The sequence below is a fragment of the Ailuropoda melanoleuca genome, chromosome 15 (assembly GCF_002007445.2).
Source record: "Ailuropoda melanoleuca isolate Jingjing chromosome 15, ASM200744v2, whole genome shotgun sequence".
Classification (NCBI taxonomy): Eukaryota; Metazoa; Chordata; class Mammalia; order Carnivora; family Ursidae; genus Ailuropoda; species Ailuropoda melanoleuca.
In genome coordinates, this window is record NC_048232.1 from 49,016,414 (window position 1) to 49,036,878 (window position 20,465).

At 34.5% G+C, this 20,465-nt stretch overlaps 2 protein-coding genes across 2 annotated transcripts in view; one reads left to right on the forward strand and one right to left on the reverse strand.

The window, feature by feature from the left end:
- Window positions 1–12,828, forward strand: part of GLIPR1L1 (GLIPR1 like 1) — a 34,622-nt gene extending 21,794 nt beyond the window's left edge. The window contains exons 4-6 of the mRNA XM_019801168.2: window positions 9,279–9,367; window positions 12,416–12,442; window positions 12,528–12,828. Coding sequence (XP_019656727.1) covers window positions 9,279–9,367; window positions 12,416–12,442; window positions 12,528–12,619 — 208 coding nt within the window. The 3' untranslated portion in view covers window positions 12,620–12,828. The remainder of the gene's footprint in view (window positions 1–9,278; window positions 9,368–12,415; window positions 12,443–12,527) is intronic.
- Window positions 1–20,465, reverse strand: part of CAPS2 (calcyphosine 2) — a 145,920-nt gene that overhangs the window by 69,404 nt on the left and 56,051 nt on the right. The window contains exon 4 of the mRNA XM_034644145.1: window positions 20,393–20,457. The gene's annotated coding sequence lies outside the window, so the exon portion shown is untranslated. The remainder of the gene's footprint in view (window positions 1–20,392; window positions 20,458–20,465) is intronic.

Here is a 20,465-nt window from a genome sequence, read left to right on the forward strand (position 1 = left end):
ATAACCAGGATGAGTAAATGACTGAGAATGACAGTGAAATGCACATTCTTCTAAGAAAGAATATCATAATTTTTAATTGTCTTGCTGATAATTGCATATCTAAATGGAAATATAACATTAGCCTAACGGGAGTCCCCAGAAATGAAATTCTGGAACTCTAATCCCAATAGACCTGTAAAAGGAAGAAGATAATAATCAGTTAGTAGCCCAACTCTTCTAAAGACCATTTTTTTTAAATGTACCAAAAATGAAAACACAAGCAAAGAATAAACATACATAATTTGCAAAAAGGATCTAAGATATGCCAAAATTGCTATGGAGAGGTAGAAATGTGTATAACTCTGTATTTTCTTTGGTTGCCTCTCAATCAGAAACAAAAACAAAAATGACAAATACATAGCTTTAAAACTTCAGGCAAAGTACAGTTTTTATAAATACCAGAGAAATTGCAGAACTACTGAACACTTATTTATTACCATCCAAAATAGAATATATAGGGGAAAAGAATCCAAAAAAGATAAAAAGAGCATCAGTTATCTGTGAGATAAGTTTAGGGAGAATCGATTTCCTGAAAGAGGCAGGGCCAGAAAAATATTTTAAGAAATATGGCCCAAGACTTTAAAAACTTAAGGAAAATTATAAATTCACAGAACCAAGAAGGCTAACAAATCCCAAGTCACAAGAAACATGAAGAAAACTACACCAACTCACCTTACAATAAAACATTTCAAAACCAGTAATAAAGAGAAAATCTTAAAAGCAGAGAACTAAGACATGTTACATACGGAAGGACAAAGATAAGGATGACAGCAGATTTCTCAGTGAAAACAACATGAGAGAGAAAACAGCAATATCTTTAAATAATGGAAGAAAAAAAAACTGTCCACTAAGAATTCTCTCTATCTTTTGAAAATATATTTCAAAATTAAAATATTTTTTCAAACCACTGGAAATGGTAACTACAGGAGTAATACATAGGATGTTTTTCTCATTATTTAATTCTTTTTTTTTTTTTAAAGATTTTATTTAGTTGACAGAGATAGAGACAGCCAGCGAGAGAGGGAACACAAGCAGAGGGAGTGGGAGAGGAAGAAGCAGGCTCATAGCGGAGGAGCCTGATGTGGGGCTCGATCCCACAACGCCGGGATCACGCCCTGAGCCGAAGGCAGACGCTCAACCACTGTGCCACCCAGGCGCCCCTCATTATTTAATTCTTTTCCAAGGATAATTGTTTAATCAAAGATAACAGCAATGCATTGTGAGAGTTACAACCACATAAAATTAAAATATGTGATAACTACAGCATAAAGGCTAAAAGAGAAAAATGTAAGTATATTAAGTTTCTTCTATTCTGTTAAGTACAATAATTTAAATTGTGATAAGTAAAAGATGTATACTATAAACTCCAACTACTGAAATAATAAACTACTTATAGCAAAGGCATCAACAAAGCAGGTAAAATTAGATTTTAAAAAATATTCAATTAATCCAAAGAAAAGCAGAAAAAGAGGAAAAGGGAAACAAAGAACAGATGAGGTGAACAGAATAAATAAGATGATAGCCTCAAACCTAACTATATCAATAATCACATCACAGGTGCCTGGGTGGCTCAGTCAGTTAAGCGTCTGACTCTTGATTTCAGCTCAGGTCATGATCTCATGTCCATGAGATCAAGCCCTGTTCTGGGCTCCACACTCAGCATGGAGTCTGCTTGAAATTCTTTCTCTCCCTCTCCTTCTGCCCCTTCCCCCCCACACACACACACTCTCTCAAAATAAATAAATGAATAAATGAATGAATGAATAAATAAATAAATAAATAAAATCTTAAAAAAAAACCTAATCACATCAAATTTAAATGATATAAACACCCAAAAAAAGGGCAGAGATTCCAAGATTGGATAAGAAATCACGAACAAATTATATGCTGCCTACAAAAGCATACTTTTTTTTTTTTGAGATTTTATTTTTAAGTAATCTATACACCCAATGTGGGGCTCAAACTCACAACCCTGAGATCAAGAGTCACAAACTCCACTGACTGAGCCAGCTATGTGCCCCTACACAAACACACTTTAAATATAAAGACAAAAATAATTTTAAAAAATCAACCACAAGAAAAAAATCTGTAAAGAACATAAACACATGGAGGTTAAGTAACATGCTACCAAACAATGAATGGGTCAACCAGAAATCAAAGGGGAAATATAAAAAATACATGGAGACAAATGAAAATGAAAACACAATAGTCCAAAATCTCTGGGATACAGCAAAAGCTGCTCTAAGAGGGAAGTTTATAGCAATACAGGCCTACTCTGAGAAGCAAGAAAAATCTCAAACAACCTAACCTTACACCTAAAGGAGCTCAAGAAAGAAAATACAACTCAAAATCAGCAAAAAGAAGGAAATAATAAAGATTAGAACAGAAATTAATGACATAAAAGCTAAAAAAACAAAACAACAACAAAAAACCCAACAGAATAAATGAAACCAGAAGCTGGTTCTTTGAAAAGATAAACAAAATTGATAAACCTTTAACTAGCCTTACCAAAAAAGGGGGGGAGACTCAAATAAATAAAATCATAAATGAAAGAGGAGAAATAACTGATACCACAGAAACTCAAAGGATTATAAGAGAATATTATGAAAAATTATATGCCAACAAATTGGACAACCTAGAAGAAATGGATAAATTCCACCAAAACTGAAGCAGGAAGAAATAGAAAATTTGAACAGACTGACTACCAGCCATGAAATTCAATCAGTAATCAAAAACTCCCAACAAACAAAAGTTCGGAACCGGATGGCTTCACAGGCAAATTCTACCAAACATTTAAAGAAGAGTTAATACCTAGTCTTCTCAAACTATTCCAAAAAATAGAAGAAGGAAAACTTCCAAATTCAATCTATGAGACTATTACCTTGATACCAAAACCAGATAAAGAAACCACAAAAAAAGAGAACTATAGGCCAATAACTCTGACGAACATACATGCAAAAATCCTCAACAAAATATTAGCAAACCGAATCCAACAATATATTTAAAAAATCATTCACCACAATCAAGTGGGATTTATTCCTGGGATACAAATGTGATTCAATATTCACAAATTAATTAACATGATATGTCATATGAGTAAAAGAAAGGATTAAAAACATGATTGTTTCGGGGCGCCTGGGTGGTGCAGTCGTTAAGGGGGTGACCCCAGCGTTCTGGGATCGAGCCCCACATCAGGCTCCTCCACTAGGAGCCTGCTTCATCCTCTCCCACTCGCCCTGCTTGTGTTCTCTCTCTCTCTGGCTGTCTGTCTCTGTCAAATAAATAAAATCTTTAAAAAATAAAAATAAAAATAAATAAAAAAATAAAAACATGATTGTTTCAATAGATACAGAAAAAGTATTTGACAAGTACAACATCCATTCATGATTCAAAAAAAAAAAACCTTCAATAAAGTAGGCTTAGAGGGAACATACCTCAACATAATAAAGACCATATATGAAAATCCCACAGCTAATATTATACTCAATAGTAAAAAAAAAAAGAGAGCTTTTCTCCTAAAATCAGGAACAAGACAAGGATGTCCACTCTCACCACTTTATTCAACATAATACTGAAAGTCCTAGACACAGCAATCAGATACGAAAAAGAAATAAAAGGCATCCAAATAGATAAGGAAAAAGTAAAACTTTCACTAATTGCAGATGACATGACCCTATATATAGAAAACTCTAAACTTCACCAAAAAACTACTACAACTGATAAATGAATTCAATAAGGTTGCAGGATACAAAATCAATGTACAGAAATCTGTTACATTTCTATATATTAATAATGAAGTAGCAGAAAGAGAAATTAACATTTACAACAATCCTATTTGCAGTTGCACCAAAAATAATAAGGGGCACCTTGGTGGCTCAGTCAGTTAAGCATCCAGCTCTTGATCTCAGCTTCAGATTTGTTCTCAGGGTCGTGAGTTCAACCCCATGTTGGGCTTAAAAATAATATAATAATAGTAAAAACATCCAGGAACAAACTTAACCAAGGAGGTGAAAGACTATAAAACAATGATGAAAGAAACTGAAGACAACACAAAGAAATGGAAATATATTCCATTTCTTGGGTTGGAAGAACAATATTGCTAAAATGTCTATGCTACTTAAATCAATCTATAGATTTGATGTAGTCACTATCAAAATACCAACAGCATTTTTTACAGAACTAGAACAAATAGCCCTAAAGTTTGTACAGAATGACAAAAGACCTCAAATAGCCAAAGCAATCTTGAAAAAGGAGAACAAAACTGGAAGTATCACAATCCCAGATTTTAAGATCTACCAAGCTGTGGTAATCAAAACAGTATGGTACTGGCACAAAAAGACACAGGTCAATAGAACAGAAAAGGGAGCCCAAAAATAAACACACAATTATACAGACCTTTGACAAAAAAGCAAGAGTATGCAATGGGAAAAAGACAGTGTCTTCAATAAATGGTACTGGGAAAACTGAACAGCTACATGTAAATGAATGAAACTTGACCACTTTCCTACACCATATACAAAAATAAACTCAAAATGGATTAAGGACCTAAATGTGAGACCCAAAACCATAAAAAATTGTAGAAGGGAGCACAGGCAGAAATTTTTCTGACATTGGCCATAGCAACATTTTTCTAGATATGTCTCCTAAGGCAAGGGAAACAAAAGTAAAAATAAACTACTGGGACTATATCAAAACAAAAAGCTTCTACACAGCAAAGGAAACAATCAATAAAAGTAAAAGGCAGCCTATGGAATAGGAGAAGATATTTGCAAATGATATATCTAGTAAAGGATTAGTATCCAAAATGTATAAAGAACTTATACAACTCAACACAGACACAAAAACCAAATAACCCAATTAAAAATGGGTCAAATACAGGAACAGACATTTCTCCAAAGAAGACATACATGTGGCCAACAGATACATGAAAAGATGCTCAACATCACTTATCACCAGGGAAGTGCAAATCAAAACCACAATGAGCTATCACCTCACACTTGTTAGAATGGCTAAAATCAAAAACTCATGAAACAACCAGTGTTGGTTAGGATGTGGAGAAAAAGGAACCCTCATATACTATTGGGGGGAATGTAAACTGGTGTAGTCACTGTGGAAAATAGTATGTAGGTTCCTCAAAAAATTAAAAATAGAATTACCATACGATCCAGTGATTCCACTACTGGGAAAATAGTATGTAGGTTCCTCAAAAAATTAAAAATAGAATTACCATATGATCCAGTGATTCCACTACTACATATTTTACCAAAAAAATATGTAAACACTGATTGGAAAAGATATATGCACCCTTATGTTTATCACAGCTTTATTTACAATAGCCAAATTATGGAAGCAACCCAAGTGTCCATCAACTGATGAATGGATAAAGAAGTGGTATGTATATACAATGGAATATTACTCAGTCATAAAAAAGAATGAAATCTTGCCATTTGCAAGAGCATGGATGGATCTAGAGAGTACAATGCCAAGTGAAATAAGTCAGAGAACGACAAATATCATATAATTTCACTCATATGTGGACTTTAAGAAACAAAACAAACAAATTAACAAAGAGACAAATTAAAAAATGGATAGTCAACTATAGAGAACAAACTGCTGGTTACCAGAGGGGAGGTAGGTGGAGGAATCAATGAAATAGGTGACAGAGATTTAAGAGCACACTTATTATGATGAACACTGAGTAATGTACAAAATTATTGAATCACTACACTGTATACCTGAAGCTAATATAACATTATATGTTAACTATACTGGAATTTAAATAATTAAATAAATAAACAAAGAAACACACAGAAATAGATTAAAAGTACAAGAATGGAAAAAGGTTTACTATGGTAACATTAGTCAAAAGAAAGTAGCAGGGTCTGTATTAATAACAGATAATGTGGATTTTTAAGTAAAGAATAATAACTAGGGATAAAGAAGGTCATTTCAAATGACAGTGAGGTTGGGGCATCTGGGTAGCTCAGTCAGTTAAGACTCTGACTCTCGATTTTGGCTCAGGTGATGATCTCAAGGTTGTGAGACAGAGACATGCATCAGGTTCCACACTGAGCATGGAATCTGCTTAAGATTCTCTCTCTCCCTCTCTCTCTGCCTGTCCTCCACTACTCGCACATGTGGTCTCATGTGGGCTCTCTCTTTCAAAAAAAAAAAAAATGACAGTGGGGTTAATCAATCAAGAGGCAACTTGGATGAAATGGAAAAATTCCTTAAAGGACATAAACTGCAAAGTATAAATGAAATAAAGGAAAACCACAGAGCAGCATCTCCTGTGAATATAGGTACAAAAATTCTAAACAAAATTTAGCATTTGAATCCATCAACATAGTAAAAACCTAAGACACCTTGTCCTAGTGGAGTTTATTCCAGCAATATAGAGATGGTTTAACATTCTAAATACATCAATCAATGTAATACACCATATTAATCAACCTGAAAATAAAGATAACATGATCATCTCAATAGACTGAGAGAAAGTTAAACCTTCATTCCTGATAGAAGCTCTCAGTAAACTGGAAATAGAAGGGAACTTCTTAAACCTAATGAAGGACAGCTGTGAAAAACCTATATGTAATATTATATCAATAGTAAAAAAATTTTTCTGTAAAGTACCAGAGAGTAAATATATTAAGCTTTGCATATGCCATATATATTATTACCCTCATCTTTGCTTTTATTTTGTTTTAAAGAACCTGTTAAAAATATTTAAAAAAAATTTTTTTTTTTTGCTTGCAGACTGCACAAAAACAGGCCAGACTTGGCCTATGGATCATACTTTACTGACTTCTGGTCTATAGGTCTATATAAAAAAAATCCAATGAAATCTATGAACATTCTTCTAAAACTAGTAAGTGGGGGTGCCTGGGTGGCACAGAGGTTAAGCGTCTGCCTTCGGCTCAGGGCGTGATCCCAGTGTTATGGGATCGAGCCCCACATCAGGCTCCTCTGCTGAGAGACTGCTTCTTCCTCTCCCTCTCCCTCTGCTTGTGTTCCCTCTCTCGCTGGCTGTCTCTATCTCTGTTGAATAAATAAATAAAATCTTTAAAAAAAAATAAAACTAGTAAGTGAACTTAGTAATTTTTCAGGACACAAGATCAATATACAAAACTCAGTTACATGTCCACTAGCAATAAATAATCATAAATTAAATTAAAATAACAACACCTTTATAACAGCATCAAAAAATATAAATTATCTAGAAATAAACCTGGCAGAAGACATGAAAGATCTCTACACTGAAAACTACACAATATTCATGACAGAAATTAACAAAGATACAAATAATTGGAGAGATTATAACTTGTTAATGGATTAAAAGACTCAAATTTGTTAAGACATAATTTTCACTGAATTGATCTATAGAGTCAATATTATCCCAATGAAAATTCCAGATTTTTATTGTAGAAATTGACAAACTGATCATAAAATTCATATGGAAATGAAAAGAACTTTTAATAGCCAAATCAACCTTGAAAAAAAAATTTGAAACACTATTTATTTGAAACACTAACACTATTTTTTTAAGATTTTTTTTTTTTTTTTGAGAGAGAGAGAGAGAGCAAGAACAGGGAGAAGGAGCAAAGGGAGAGAGAAAAGCAGACTCCCTGCTAAGCAGGGAGCCTGACTAAGGGCTCGATCCCAGGACCCAGAGATCATGACCTGAGCAGACACTTAACTGACTGAGCCACCCAGGCACCCCAGAAGGGCTAACACTATTGCTTTCAAGAATTATTAAAGCTTGAATAATCACAATTGATGTAAAGTTAAACAAATAGATCAGTGGAACAGAAAGTGGAGTCCAGAAATAAACCTATATGTGGTGGTCCACATATGTTCAACTAATTTTCCAAAAATGCACAAAAGCAATGCAGTGGAAAAAAGATTTTTCAGTAAATGATGCTGGTACTTTTTGTTTTTCATATATAAAAAACAAAAGTTAACTTAGGTCTACACAACACACAACCTATAATAATTAACTCAAAATGGATCACAAACATAAATGTAAAACTCAAAATTGTAAAACTGTTGGAATTCACACAGATGAAATCTTTGTGACCTTAAAATAGCTACCACATCAAAACCATGATCCATAAAAGAACAAATTGATAAGATGGATTTCATTAAAATTTAAAATTAATGCTATTCAAAGACACTGGTAAGAGAATAAAAAGATATGTCATGGACAGGAAAAAAGTCTCTGGAAAGCTTACCTAATAAGGGCTTTGATTTATCAAGAATATAGGATGAACTCTCACAATTCAATATTAGAAAAACTTCTCAATTTTTTTAAATGGACAAAAGATTAACAAAGAAGACATGCAAATGGAAAATAAGCGCATGAAAAAATGCTGAACATCATTAATCATTAGGTAAACACAAATTAAAACCACAGTGAATACCACCACACAATTAGAATGGCTAAAGACTGGCCAATTCAAGTCCTGACAAGGAAGTGAAGCAACTAGAATTCTCAACACTGCTGTTAGAAATATAAAGTGTTACAACAACTTCATAAAAACTGTGTGGAAGTTACTTAAAAAGTTAAATATGCATCTACCATATGATCTAGTCATTCCTTTTATCCAAGGAAATATAGGTCCCCGTAAAACATATATGAATGTTAAAAACGTGCATAGTAACTTTATTTGGAATAACCCAAATGTCCATCAACAAATGAACAGATAAACAATGTACTCTAGGAACACTTTTTTAAGTGTTCCACGGATACAGAGACGGGAGGAAAAGAGGTTTGTTAAAATGTATCAACTTATTTTACTGAAAAGCAGGCACAACAGCTGCCAAGTCTTATTGACACACCACCAAAAGAACTAGATAAGAACTATGGTACTGAACACAAAGCATGTGTTTCCACTTGCAATTTAAATTTTATTTATTGTATTTACAAAATCAAGAGATAACCATAGTGTTTACAACAAAAACTTTGTGACTGTCAACATGTATAATTACACTGGGTTCACATCTAAACTGTATTTTACAGAATATTCAAGAATATAACTGCCATGTGAATTAGGGACATCCTGTAAACAGTTTTAATGGCCTCTTTTTACAAAAGAAAGGAGCATAAAATTGGGACAAAAGTTGTTATTTTTCCTTTTAAACATTCATGAGTGAGTGACCAAAACAACTTGCATAAATTCATGCACAAAATTAGAGAAATTAATAGCCATTAGGCTCATCAATTATTCTCTTTTTTACAGAGGAAATTTTCCAAATAAGCCCCCTTACACTAAAGGAGTATCCTGCTCTTTGTGCGCAGAAGAAGAAACTTGCAGAAAGAACCTCTGCCGTAAGCAAAAAAGAAAAAAAATAATCGTAACATTCTATTTGGAAAGCAGTTTCCATAAATTAATTGTATTTTAAAATTTGGATCTTCAAGTATATAAGGAATTATTGACAATATTTGATATCTTTTATATGATGATGTAAATCATTCATCATAAATTATCATTTAAATCCAGATGATCCCTCCCTTCTTTACTGATTATTTTTCCTCTCAAGCTAAAGGACAGAAAGGAGTAAGGTATAACTAACCAGTTGCTATGATACTCAAAATAACTGTTCATTGAAATGTTTCTTATTTGTATTTGCTTCCGATCACCTCTACTATCAAAATAGTGCAGAAGTAATACATTCATCAATGTGCAATTTAATTACGATTTAAAGCTAATGTGTTTGTCTTCCATTATCAGTCTTTTGGTTCTCAGAACAAAGGTTTTTTTTTTTAAAGATAAGTGCATAAATTCTTGATTGAAAAAGAATTTTCAGTGAAACAGGAGAGGAGATGATCTGAAAACTGTAAAAAAAAAAGAAGCAGCAGTGGCAGCAGCAGCAGAAGGAGGAGGAGAAGAGGAAGAAGAAGGAGAAGGGGATGAAGAAGGAGGAGGAGAAGGGGACGAAGAAGGAGGAGGAGAAGGGGACGAAGAAGAAGGAGGAAAAGGGGAAGAAGAAGGAGGAGGAGAAGGAGAAGGAGAAGAAGGAGAAAAAGAAGAAAAGGAGGGAGGAGAAGGAAAAGGAGAAGGAGGAGGAGAAGGAGAAGATGATGATTTGGTGCCATGAAAGAAGACAGACACAAAAATAATGTATATTAAATGATTTCATTTATATAAAGTTCAAATATAGGACAAAACTAATCTACATGTGGAGTCAGGATAGTGGTTACCTTTAGAGAGCAAAGAGGAGTTAATTAAATAGAAGATGATAACAGAAGGACTTTCTAGACCTATGCTATGTTCATTTTGTGATAATTCATCAATCTTTCCATTTATGAGGCATGCATACTTTCATATTTATATTATACTTCAGTTAAACAATGAATCAGAAGTATGGTCCCTCTAATTTTAAATTTCATCCACAACAGTTTAAAAAATAAATTAATTGTATATCTATTTGCAAACTAATAATTTCTAGTTAAAGGGACATAAAAATAACAATGATAGAGTTTTTTTTTAAACTTCCCCTTCCTGCCCAGTATTCAAGCCACTGTCATTTCTGGCCTGAGCTAGTGATTTCCCACTTCTCTTCCTTCTCCAAATTGTTTTACAGAAAGAAAATCCAGGTCAGATCCTTTTCTTAAAATTCTTCAATTGCTTCTTACTCTGATGACTCTATTCCAAGGCCAATAAGTCAATTATGATCAATCTGGCTCTTGCTTTTCTCCCCTACCATTTGTTGTTGTTCTTGTTGTTACCTTCCCTTTGACACACTAAGCTCCGTGATTGCCAGCCTCAAATACTCCAACCTCTTTCTGAAATCTCCAGCATCTGGATCACCTGTGGGTCTATTTGTAGTTTCAAGATTGTTTTGTTTTGTCTTGGTTTTGGTAACATGCTGTTTCTTGGTGTGGTGAATTATCTTTAAAGATAGCCACTAATGATTCCTCCCCTCCTTCACACATATGCCACTCCTCCCAAAAAAGTGGAAATGATTTCTCCTCCTCTTGAATGAGGCCTTGATATTGTGCGATTTCTGGGCCTACCCTTTAGAAGAGACTTGGCAGCTTCTGCTTTTGCTCTGTTGGAGGCCCCCCAGAATTTCAATTCCACACTGTACTGCTAGAGAGGTCAGGTGGAGAAAGGCCTTGGAACCGTTTCAACCCCAACTGAGCTCCAGCTAAATGCAACTATGTCATTGAGTCCTGATGACACTACATAGAGTAGTTATTGACAATGGGTTTCCAAGACAGCACCACACAAGCTGGAAAGGCTACAATAAGCTTTGCTCCCTCATAGGAGGTATTCTCCCAATTTGTTTCTTTTCTAACTTGTTCAGAAATCACTGGGCTCTTCCTCAAACTTTGCTCTTGCAAATTAACCTTAGGATAAGCTTATCAATTCCACAGAAGACCTTGAAATTCTGGTTGGAGTTACAATGAACTTATAAATAAATTTGGAAAGAATTAACATCTTTGGGGCCCTGGGTGGCTCAGTCAGTTAAGTGCCTGCCTTTGGCTCAGGTCATGATCTCAGTGGTCCTGGGATCAAGCCCCACATCAGGCTCCCTGCTCAGTGGTGAGTCTGCTTCTCCCTCTCCTCCCTGATCCTGCTCTCTCTCATCATCTCTGTTTCTCTCTCACTCTCCAATAGATAAATAAATAAATACATACATACATACATACATAAAAACAACTTTGCTCTGGTATGTTCCGCTTATTTAAGTCCTATGACTTTTGATCTGTGCCTTTTCTCTTTTATGTTGATCAGTGTTTATATAAAGCCAAGTTTTAGTTTTGTTGAATTTTGTTTTGAGAGATGGGAGCAAATAAATGATAGACTTTCTCTCCTTATTTTTCTGTAAGGAAACTTCATTTTTTCCTGATAACTATTATATCTAAAGCCTAGAATTATGTTCAATATGTAGTACACACTCAAAAAGTGAATAAATGAATGAAAGAAATCAAACAAATGAATTCCTAACAAACTGCAGGATCTTGTTAAATACAGGGGGAAAATTTGATGAGGAAAAGACACAGAGCAAAATCTGGAGCAAGAGCCACACCAGAAATGAATGAGACATTTAATGGAGGGCTCTGGGTACCAAAAAGTCAACATGAAGGAATTACATTCTCTTTCAGGGAATTTAAATGGACATGGCAGAGTACAAGTAAAGCCAACTACTTTATATAGTTTTGTCAATTTTAGTCTTTTTTGCCTTCAACATGAAAGCTACTATAGAAATATCTGTTGACATGACTTTGTTGGCACAGGGCTTCATACAGATTTTTAAGGGGGATTTGGGGAGAAACTAAGTTCCTTAAGTTTGTCATCTTATTTAAAAAACCAGAAAAGCAAGTGAATGCCTTTAATTCTATGTATTTTTTTTTTTTTGTCTACCCTAGGTAATAAAGAACTTGATAAACCTGAAAGTATGTATCAAACTATTTCCATATTGATTCAATTACTTCCTCCCCTTGAAACTAAATGGAGCTTTTAATTGTGTTTTACTGACAGAATATCCTGATTGGAATCCACAGGGGAAGGCACCTCAGCAGATATCATGTAATCCATTGTGCCTGGTTTCTATTCTTCTGAGACTATTTTAATTATCATTTACATACAAGAAAAGTTTTCAAACATGACAATAAACAAACAGTTTATGGCTAAACGTAATTCTCATCAGTTTAATTCTTAAAACTTTACACTCTTGTCTGTTATCTAAATTTAACGTCTGATTTTAACAAAAGATGTATTGAGTATAGGATGGTAGCAGTAAAAAGAAAAAAAATTAAGGTGTGTGGGTTTTTTTTAAGATTTTATTTATTTATTTGTCAGAGAGAGAGGGAAAGTACAAGCAGGGAAAGCAGCAGGCAGAGGGAGAAGCAGGCTCCCCACTGAGCAAGGAGCCCGACGCGGAACTCAGTCCCACAACCCTGGGATCATGACCTGAGCTGAAGGCAGCCGCTTAACCAACTAAGCCACCCAGGTACCCTGTTGTTGTTTTTTTTTTTATACAATTTTACATTGTATCAAGAGTCCTACTCTCTAATTTTCTAGATTGTCATTTTAGTTACAGTAGACTTAAAGAACATTTCAGATATTAGATATTTTCTTTATATTCCAGTAGTTTCCTTTAAGAATACCATCAACATTATTCAGAAACAAATGTTATTAAGGAAGGTTTCAGAGAGCATGTAATATTATATCAATAGTTGGGGAAATGGATGGGAACAGATTAAACTAAAAGGGAAATCAAATAAATTTTAAACCTTTGAAAGGTAAATATATGTTCTTTTAGGAAATTTTATTTTAAAATGTGCCCTGTATAAAATAACAGGATACAGACAGTATACCTTTTAAATCCAATACAACTACAGTACAATTAACAACACCTCTACAAACCAAAGAATCAGTCAATTCTGCCATTTCTTTTGTCTGAAGACATAAAGCAAAACAAACAAACAAAAGAAATCCAAATTATTCAATTAATTCAGTTTTAAAAATCAGTTATGCTGAATTGTTGACTTCTATGAGATAAACTATCTAGATCTTTTTCTTCTCAACTAAAGCAACCACCAACTTCCTCAGCCATAAATACTAAAAATCATTTTTAAAACATTTTTAAACATACATTTTTTTTTTAAGAGAGAGGGAGCAAGCAGGAGAGGAGCAGAGGGAGAGAATGTAAACAGACTCCATGCTCAGCATGGGGTCTGACGTAGGGCTTGATCTCATGACCCTGAAATCATGACCTGAGGCAAAATCAAGAGTCAGGTGCTTAACTAACAGCCATCCAGGCGCCCCTAAATGTATTTTTAACATGACTGAGAGTTGTTTTGTTTATATTGCCAAATACCTAAGAATTTCCACATAGCTGGTTGATTGTTGCTATTCTTTAAAAAAAAAAAAAAGCCAAATGATTTTATATCTCAAATCTGTTTGTATTAGTCAAGGTTCTCCAGAAAAACAGAACCGACAGAGAGAGAGACAGAGACAGAGACAAATAGAGAGGAGAGGTTTTATAAATTGGCTTACATGACTGTAAGCCAGCAAGTCCGAAATCCGTTGGGCAAGCTGGCAAGGTGGAGATTCAGGTAAGAGTTGCTGTTGCAGTCTTACGTCTGAAGTCTTGGAAATCAGGCAGAATTTCTGTATTACAATCTGAAAAGAATCAGAATTCTTTCTTCGGGAAATCTGTCCTTGCTCTAAATGACTTCAAATGATTGGATGCAGCCCACCCTCCTATGGAGGGTAATCTGTTTTACTCGAAGTCAACTGCTTGTAAAGTTAATCATATCTAAAAAATACTTTTACAGCAATAGCTAGATTAGTGTTTCACCAAACACCATGGTCTAGCCACACTGACACATAAAGTGTCACCATGGTCTAGCCATACTGACATATGAAATTAACCATCACACTGCTTTTTGTCATCCTGTATATGGAATTATCTTTTTAGCAAACTATTGCTATTTGTTTTAACTATTGTATTGTTAAAATTCAAATCCATAATTAATTACTCCTTAACTTACAGTTTGGAATAAGCTAAAGGTAAACTGACACATATACATATACTTTGTATTGTTTATTATTGTGTTGTCTTCATGGATTTTTTGAATTAAACTTTTTCATGAATAATTAAAATATCCTCTGATTTTTAATATAATCACCTCCTTATCTTCTTTAGACACCTTATTCATCCAAAAGCATGTTTCCTTAAATCAGATTAACTTAAATTCTACAGAACACATAAAAAATGAACTTTTATAGAATTACAGTCTCTGATTTTGGAGAAATATTTCTCAGAATATTAAATTGGCACTGCTATGAATTCTTGCAAGGTAGTGGTAGCTCTTGGAAAAGGGGGTCTCTATTTGCAGAGTTCTCTATGCTGAAGTTGTGAACGGAAGCAAGGTAGGTGTAGTGCCTCTGCCTTACTGAGCGGGGCTTCCCCTCTTTGGCAAGAAGAAAAAATTCTGGGTCAAGGAGTTGTCTTTTCTATTCCTTATGATCATAACCACAGACTCTTCAAAGGACATGTTGGGAGGCCTGACAATACTAGCAATTCTCTTACTCTGAGAAGATCTTGTTCTTAATAGTGACCTTAGGTAACCCTCCAATTTCATTCAGTTTGCAATTACTCAACAAACTGCTCTGGGTTTGGCCTTTTCAATTTACTGAGGGCAATTAATTCAGGATGTAAACCGTGCTTTCTTTTCGGGGGATCCTCTTGTCCTACTAGACTATGTTTGAAATTCCCACAAATTTGACTAATCACTTGGAGGTAAACTGATCAGACTCATTAGTCTTAGCTGGGCCAGGTTTATCCCATTCTTACTCCCTGAGAAGGATCATAAACAGATGGTTTAAACAGTAGTCTCTATAGTTTTTTGATTATGCATCCCTACCAGTCAAAAAAAAAAAAAATCCACCCCCCCACATATATATAGATGAATAGGCCAAAATTTCCCTTAGGCATAAAGTCTATAACCATATATATATAAATATATATATATATTAGAGTGGCTAACAGTCCTGGTTTGCCTGGGGCTGAGGAGTTTTCCAGGACATAGAAAAACACACTAAACCCAGGGCATTTCCTAACAAGTCAGGAAGTTGGTGATGCTATACTTAAATCAAAAGTATACATGTATCATTTAATTACATGTATTGTGTACTTTTATAATAGAGCGATATATATATTAAATACACAAAAACTGAACCTGAAAGGGATGACATAATAATGAATTAAAAAATAAGTGCTAAAGAGAGGTTTATGCCAGGAAGATATAAGAATCAACTGATACTCAGGTTGCCTGGGTGGCTCAGTCAGTTAAGCATCTGCTCAGGTCATGATGCCAGGATCCTGGGATGAGTCCCACATCGGGCTCCTTGCTCAGCGGGGGAGCCTGCTTCTCCCTCTGCCTGCCACTCCCCCTGCTCGCTCGTTCTCTCTCTCTGACAAATAAAATTTTTAAAAAAAGAATCAACTGATAGTTTGTTTGCAACTATAATTAATCTGCAATTTCCTTTCAGCAAGACATATGATCATTTTGTAATGGTTGGCTTAGTTAAAGCCAGGTAATACCGGGTTCATAACACTGCAACAAAAGAAATAAACAAATCCAAAAATCATCACGCCCTGTAGAATTCCCATTTTTCCTCAGGAAAGCTATGTACCACTTGCCATTGCTCCCTGTCAAAAACCACCAAAGACTCACCTGCTCACATTGGATTTGCTCCTTACCAAAATAACTCAATAAATACGTATAAAAATGCATAATGTGTCTGACACCATACTACGGGTTAAAAATTTATTTTAGTCCTTGTCAATATAAGTAAAAATGAGATAGTATTTATTAATAGTATTAATTTAACAATAGTAATACCTAACACTAAGTAAGGTTACAATGTGCTAAGCACTAAGTGCTTCACATATAGTAATTATATAATCCTCTCAATAATCCTGTGAGGTAGATGCTATTAATTTTCATTTCCTAAACTACTAGTAGATTTAAACGTATTTTTATAAACTTCATTCAGATTTATTAATATATCTTTTGAGAGTTAAGATAGCGTAAGGGAATGTTGTCCTTTGGTCAAGGATTCCTAAGAGTTATTGCATACATATAACCACTCTAAATAAACACTGACATCAAGAATACAGAAGTAATGTAAATTTAGGAGTCAAAATTTCATATAAATATTCCTAGATTTATATTCAATTTTATGGTTTTGACTTTTAGATAGAGGCAAACTATATTTTATTTCCTGAGGCCCAAACTCATCTTGGAAGCTGGTTATATACGGTATATCTTATCTATATGAAAACAATAGATGAAACATGAAATTTCCACAGTTTCTGGCTCTTTTTGGGGGGGGGTCAATTGCCTGCTTATCTCCATTTATTTTCCTAATTGTGCTGTTCACTTTCTTAGGAATTTTAAATGAATCTTAAATGTACCTCGATGGCACATCTGTGATTTAATCCTTTGACATTTGTCTAGCAAATACCTTTCTCAGTTGTCCTCTATTTACATTTTAATGAACTAGCGTCCATCTTTCCATTTTGAATGTTGCATCTCATTTGTACCATCATTTTGTTTTTTCTTTTATAACACTCCTCGTGCACCATTATCATAATTTGGATTTTTGAATTATAGAAATTCAATAAAGTGAAGACTGACATAAAAGTGTAATAAGAGTAAAGTAAAAACAGTATGTCTCCCCAATAACATCTCTACGGAAAACAAAATAATCTTTAGACTTATTGCATGATCATTCTCCTTAAGTGTACATAAAAAATGTATTTTTAAACTTGTAATTTTTTATCAAAATCAGAGCATAGAATTAGAGTATTATTTCCCTAAAATTTCAAGCACAATGTACAGAAACTGAAAACTTAAGCCCAAAGTCATCTGAGATAAGAGGCTTAAAGTCTATATCCTAAAATTACCCATACTTTTCAAGTGAAGTCAATATCCCTGTAAACACAACAGAAAAGTAAATGGGTATTCAAAAAGAACATCTGCAGCAGAACTTTAGTAAAATAATTTAGTGTTAATTTATCTTTCACGTTGCTTGTAAAGAAATAGATGATTCTGTGAATATCCTCTAACAATTCCAATGCCTTCAAGAAATTTAATGTGTTAAATTAGATCACCACTTTCAAAATTAAGAAAGTTAAATCTTTGAGGGCTAGATGAATAGGCCAAAATTTCAAAGTTCAAAAAGTCACGAGCTATAAGAACTTATGAGAAAACAAATACATCTTTTGGTACCATTGGAGAAGAAGAATTTCCTTTCTTCATGGTTCTTCTGGCTGGACTAAGAATCAAATTGGCATGAGACAGATTAACGAAAGAGAATCAAACTTAATTTTGTATGTACGGGGAATCCAAACAGACATGGAAATTCCAAACACAGGCAAAATAAGGTATATATGTCATTCTGAACTAAGGAGAAGGGGACAGAGATTTAGGATGTCAAAGAGAAGGAATGCAATTCACAGGTAGATGAAAAATAGTAAATGTTTAATAAACGTTTGCTGGGCCTTTCAGAAACAACAAGACATATAAGACTTTGATCAAACAGACCTTGTTAGGTTCCTCCCTGTCTATCAAAACTAGTTCATAGTATGATGTAGTAATCTACGGCAATAACTCTCTTCCTGGAGCAGTCCTCCATCTAAATTCTTTTTGGATAACTCCCAGTTGTGGGGAGATAAAGAACTTTTCCTGAATCTGCTGAGTTTAGATTGCTTTTGAACTCAAAATAGTCTTCATGCCAAAGTGGCCCATCTTGGGGCAGCCTGCCCTTGGCCCCTACAGTACTGATATAGAATCTGTGATTTTAATACATAAAATATTAAACAGTGATTTAAATCATCTCATTGACATATCTGAAAGACTGAATATTTACAAAACATTCTCAGCAAACCCAACCTCTTTCTACACAAACCAAACTAGATGCCTTCGTGTGCATCCATTTTAGTCACCTGGGTTTAAAAACTAGCTCTACCACATACAGGCTGGTGAATTTAGACAAATTACGTATCTCTTTTCCTGAGTTTTCCATCTGTAAAACAGATGATCATAGAGTCTGTTTCTTAAGGCTTTTATGATTTAAATAAGATGATATTTTGAAAGCATTTAAAATAGCGCCAGATAGTTCTGGAAACAGTAGTGACAATTACACAATACTGTGACTGTAAATGCCACTGAATTTTACACTAAAAATGGTTAAAATGGTAAATTTTCTGTGAATGTGTATTTTACCACAATAAAAAAATAAAAAATAAAATAACGCCTATCACATAGTAAGAATTTTTTAAATAAACTGAAAATAGCATTTACTGGGATGCCTAGGTGGCTTAATTGGTTTAGCATCTTACTTCAGCTGGGGTCATGATCTCAGGGTCCTGAGATGGAGCTCAGTGGGGAGTCTGCTTCTCCCTCTCCCTCTCCCTCTGCCCCTTCCCCTGCTCACTCTCTCTCTCAAATAAGTAAAATCTTTTTTAAAAATAGCATTTACTACTGTGCATTATAATTATTTGCTGACTTGTCTATATCACCCGTAACTGAAAGCTTTATGTGGATAGACTACATATTAGCTTGCTCAGCATTTGTAGCTCTAATATCTATCATGGACTCAGACATACAGTAGGTCCTAAAGAAATACTTATGACTGAGTGTGGTGTCCAGCAATGGAATGGGTTACCTAACAGACAGTAACTTCCTTCTCTGTATAATTATTTAAGGAGAGGTATAATGATCTCCTATTAGTGATGTGTCAGAGCATATGTTCAATACATGGGACTAGTAAAATTGTCTAAAATTTCTTCCTAATCTAAGATTGCATTATACTATTTACATTGTGCTTTGATATAGCAATTTTTATAATCTTACAACCATACCAACGTAATAAAGGAATTCCATCTTTCACCACATGCCACCTTCATCCCTATAATATGCTCTGCTGGTACTAAAACACTTTTAGTCTTTTCAGATCTCCTGGCATATTTACATGCTTTTTTCCCCTTTGTTTAGAATGTGCTCTGTCACCCATATGCTTCACCTTCTTGAGGTCACAGTCTCTAGAAAGCTTTTGATGGTCCTCAAAAGGTGTGTTAATTGTCCCATACATGCTGCAAGAGCATTCTGATTTTGTTTTTATCACATGGTATAAGAAGTACCAGTTTGCTAGTTCTCTAAGCTATAGGCTATTTGGAAGCAGAGTCTGGGTCTTTCTCAACTAACACATTGCCTGGTAATAAATATTTATTAAAAGCATAATGGCATGAATGAAACCATCTTGTGAGGTCTACTGCTTTCAATTGTGTACATCATAATTTTTTTAAGATTTATTTATTTATTTTAGAGAGAAAGACAGAGAGAGAGAGCAAGAGCAACCAGGAGGGGCAGAGGGAGAGGAAAAGAATCTCAAGCAGACTCCCCACTGAGCAGGAAGCCCAAGGTGAGGCTGATCTTACCACCAAAGATCATGACCTGAGCGGAAACCAAGAGTCAGAAGCTTAACCCACTGGGCCACCCAGGTGCCCCTGTACCTCATAATTTTTTAAGTCACATTTTTTAAGATATTTTGACCAACCAGTTGCCAATGCTTTCTTTGTGGCAAAATTCTGTCCCAGTGTCAGTGATTTCAAATGCCCCTTTAATGCTATTGAGCACAGTATGTTATTTGCAAACATGTACCCCAAAACAAATATGTGCTTTTATTTTGTGCCAGAACTTCTATTCCTCATAGCAAGTTTTCTTTAGCAAAATGTTTGAAGGCGAAGAGACCAAGCCAAAATCTGCTAAAACCCTAGCCATTTTGTCTGAAAGAAAGAAACGAAAAAAAAAAAAAGGAGTTCTTACCAACTGTGAACAAGACAGTTTGTCAGAGATGATGAATTCTGATATTCCAGGTTGTCTTTGCAGTGCTGGTGAG